Genomic DNA, 3,831 nt, shown 5'->3' on the forward strand with positions numbered 1-3,831 from the left:
TGCAGCAGCATGAAGTTTTTGTTGAAGAAATGAAAGGTAATGGACAGCAGCAGATGTAAAAGAAATTTTATTTTCTTTACAGCAGTAAATGTAAGTATAGTGAATGTGTTGTTCATTGAATTGAAATGCAACATATGCAACAGCAGTGAATGTAAGAAATGTTTACACACAGCAGTGTAAATTTGTAAGGTGGGACAGAGTAATTGTTCCAGAAAAGACAAAGTATTCTGTCTTTGAAGAATGCACAGCAATGCAGAGTTTGCAAAGAAATGTAAGTGAAGTGCAGCAACACAACAGCAAGTGTAGACACAGCAGTGTGGGGTAGACGCAGCAAAGAAGATGGCACAACAGTGCAGCAGAGAATATGCAGCAGCATAAAAGAACAGTGCAATGATTGTTTATTTTTGAAACTGCATGTAAAGCAGTGTCTGTTTGTAATCCCTCTGTTAATGAGGAAGGTGCTTTTCAGCACAGTCATTTGGTGAAACCCTCTATTAAAGAGGAAGGTGCTTTTCAGCACAGTGTCATGGTAAATCCCTCTGTCAAGAGGAAGATGCTTTTTAGCATACACATGGTAAATCCCTCTATCAAGAGGATGATGCTTTTCAGCATAGTCACAGGTGAATCCCTCTGTCAAGAGGAAGGTGCTCTTCAGCACATTGTTATGGTGAATCCCTCTGTCATGAGGAAGGTGCTCTTAAGCACAGTTTCAGGTTAATCCCTCTATTAAGAGGAAGACAACTTTGTTTGTTTATGAACTGCATCAGAAGCAGTTGGTGAATCCCTCTATGTGAGGAGGATATCTTTGTAACAGCAGTACTAAGGAATCCCTCTACGAGAGGAAGTGTCTGGGTATGACCGAATGCCTAGCAGTTGAAATTAAAGGGGAGTGTTGAAATTGTAATTTCAACAGCGGGCTGAGTTGACCCGTGGAGCAGCCGTACCAACGCCCAAACCGCGCAGCAAAACCACAAACCAGCTTGAGATTTCTCGGACTGCCTTCCTGCAGAGAGTGGTTTCCGTACACAAGGGCCCGAGAAAATTTTGTGCAGACGTGTGGCTCTCAGCATACGTAAGCAGAAGTCACTTTCTCGAGCGTTAAAGTTCGGCAGCAAACTGGCTCCTGATATCTCTGTCAGCCGTCCGATGCAGCTCATCGATCTCCGCCGTCGATTGCCTCAAACCTGCATACTAACCAGCAATTAAATGCTTTGAGTGGAGTGAAAAATTAAATCTGGTTGACCGCCTGTTCCGTCTGAAAAGAATTAAATTGAATTAAACCTGGTCGTAGAAAGTTGGTAAACATTGAAGTTTTTTTATTTACGGCACGTAAAATAATTAAATGCACGTTTGTTTTATGTTTTCATATACGCTTTTGTTTTAGGGTCAATTCATATATTTATGACGAGCCAAAAACAAGAACGTGCTCCATGTTGTAATGTATTAGAGTTGACCATTTGTAAAAAAAAAGGTGAGGCAGCAAAGAACATAGGTGTAGCGAAAGAAAGCGAAGTATTTTTGCATAGCAGTGCAAGTTAAGAAAATGGGGGAGCGCATGTATATTTTGAGTTGACTGGTGGTGAAGCTCGCAGCAGCGGAAAACCAAGAAGTTTGCACAGCAGTGCAACGTGTGAAATGAGCTCACGACAGCAAGAAAGAACAGGGGAGCAGCAGATAGTTGTTGTTTTGTATTGACCATTTGAAGAACGAGGCAGCAGCAAAAAAAAAACCAAGGGAGATGCACATCAGTGCATAGTTCAGTGTTGACTTTATTTTAATGTATTGGATATGCATTGAAATGGAAAAGAAAAGAACGCACAGGTATTTTTTTTGAAATAGGAATGTAATGAAATTTTACTGCATATGTAAAAGTTTGTTTTACAGCAGTATGTGTAAAATATTTTTACAGCAGTATGTGTAAAAATAGTTTTACACCAGTAAAGTAAAAGGGGTTTTACAGCAGTAAACCCATCACAGTAAACTCTCAGGAGGAGACAGAGTAGTGTTTTGTTGAATGTATTTTTGTGGTGAATCCCTCTCAGCAAAGAGGTTGAAGTTTGTATCAGGCTTTATATTGTAATCAATAGAAATGTTTTTATGGCTGTGTAATACTCTGTTCTGAGAAATTTTTTTAAAAGCTTCCCTGTGCAAAAAGATCCTGTGGCAAAAGGAAACAGAGCATTGCCTCTGTGGTGTCTGTGGTGTTTGTTTGTTTGGTTTTGGTATTTCCCATTGAAAAATATCCAACACGGTAAGCATGTGGTTTAGACATCTCCGAAAAACCAGCTGGTGGAGTGTCCTTGTTGTGTTACAGAGGGGATCGCATTTATTCCATACAGGAAATTTATTGGAAAAATCATGGCCGATCCTGGTTTTGTCCCTGGACTTATTGGTGTGGGCATACAGATGATAATCAACCAAATACTTGGGCACATTAACATTGCGCTTCGCTGCCTAAAAGTGTTGACCGCTCTGAAAGACAAATTAATGAGAATTGAGCCTATTGTCATGGAGATCTGGCATTCCCGGCTGACATTGAACCACTTGAAGAGCTGGAGGCTCTTCTCAATGAAGCATCAAAAATTGTGCATCAGTGTACGATACCAATGTGGGTTGTTGTTTCTCGATATCAAACCAGCAAGAAGGTCACCGATTTGGTTATAGATATTGACAAACAACCAACACTGTCTCCTTTGGTTCACATGGTCCAAACTCAAAAGCAGATTCGGAATATTATGGAGGGACAAACGCAGGTTAATAGAATATAGAAGCTTTGGCTGCGTCTTCAAGCATATTTGCAACCATTTCCCAAACGAGTCATGCTCCAATGGGCTCAAGGGCTAAGTTGATTGACTAACCCCTTATCGTGGGACAAGAAAAAGCTTTTGCAAATCTGGAGAAAATTGTAATAGATGATTTAGTTAGTAGCATTGGCGTGCTTGGCAAGGGTGGATCTGGAAAAACTCTGCTTCTCAAGCAACTCTTCAACAGTGAAAAGGTGTGTAATCACTTTAGCTACGGTTTATTACCTTGGCTCACTGTTTCGCAAAATCCAGCTATTAAAAGTCTGAGGAATGAGCTCTGCACACAAATAACCTTGCAAAAAAATGTGGATATGGGTAAAAATATGGACGAAGATGATGTGAAAATATGGGTAAATGAGATATTGCAGCATAATTGCAAGTTTGCTTTGTTCCTCGACGATGTATGGGAAAATGATGCTGCCGGACTGTTCGAAGTATTGGCCATACAAAGGGCTGTAAGCGGTCACTCCAAATCCAAAGTTATTGTAAGTTCACGGTCTCGCAGTGTACTGTTAAAAACGGGAGTGGCAGATATAAACACAATAACAACGGAGACCTTGTTCAAAGATGAGAGTTGGAAGTTGTTTGTATATCATGCATTTCCCTGTAATAACATAAGCATACTAGCAATCATCGATGACGAAGATGCTAAGTTGGTGTGTAATAAGTGTGTACTCATCCACAGGAGTGGAAATGGGCTACCCAAAGGTCACCAAATGACCATAGCCTGGACGATTGCCTAAGGTTGAGTTAGGATGCACTTGGCAGGGAGAATATTCATTTGCAGTTATGCTTTCTGTGCATTGCTGCAGCATTTGTAGAAGACCAAATTATTCATGCCAACCATGTGATTCCCTTGTTGTTAGGAGAATGGTTGTTGGCAAGGAAGAATCACCATAGGGATAGATATTCAGGATGGGAAAGGTTTTGGTTAAAGATAGTTAATTACTTCCTCATCAATAGTAGGCTAAAATTAGATGGGAAAGGTTATTCTTAAAAATAGCTAATGACTTCTCTATTAAGAGTA

At 40.3% G+C, this 3,831-nt stretch overlaps 1 protein-coding gene across 1 annotated transcript; it reads left to right on the forward strand.

Annotated features, from left to right (window-relative positions):
• Positions 1-3,115: 3,115 nt before the first annotated feature.
• Positions 3,116-3,547, forward strand: LOC149220867 (uncharacterized). The gene has a single exon (XM_089387227.1). The coding sequence runs from the start codon at positions 3,116-3,118 to the stop codon at positions 3,545-3,547; it is 432 nt and encodes a 143-aa protein (XP_089243353.1).
• Positions 3,548-3,831: the final 284 nt, after the last annotated feature.

Source organism: Pinus tabuliformis, chromosome Q (genome assembly GCF_031772625.1).
Source record: "Pinus tabuliformis cultivar Carrire ecotype Pingquan chromosome Q, CPIR1, whole genome shotgun sequence".
In the NCBI taxonomy this organism is placed as follows: Eukaryota; Viridiplantae; Streptophyta; class Pinopsida; order Pinales; family Pinaceae; genus Pinus; species Pinus tabuliformis.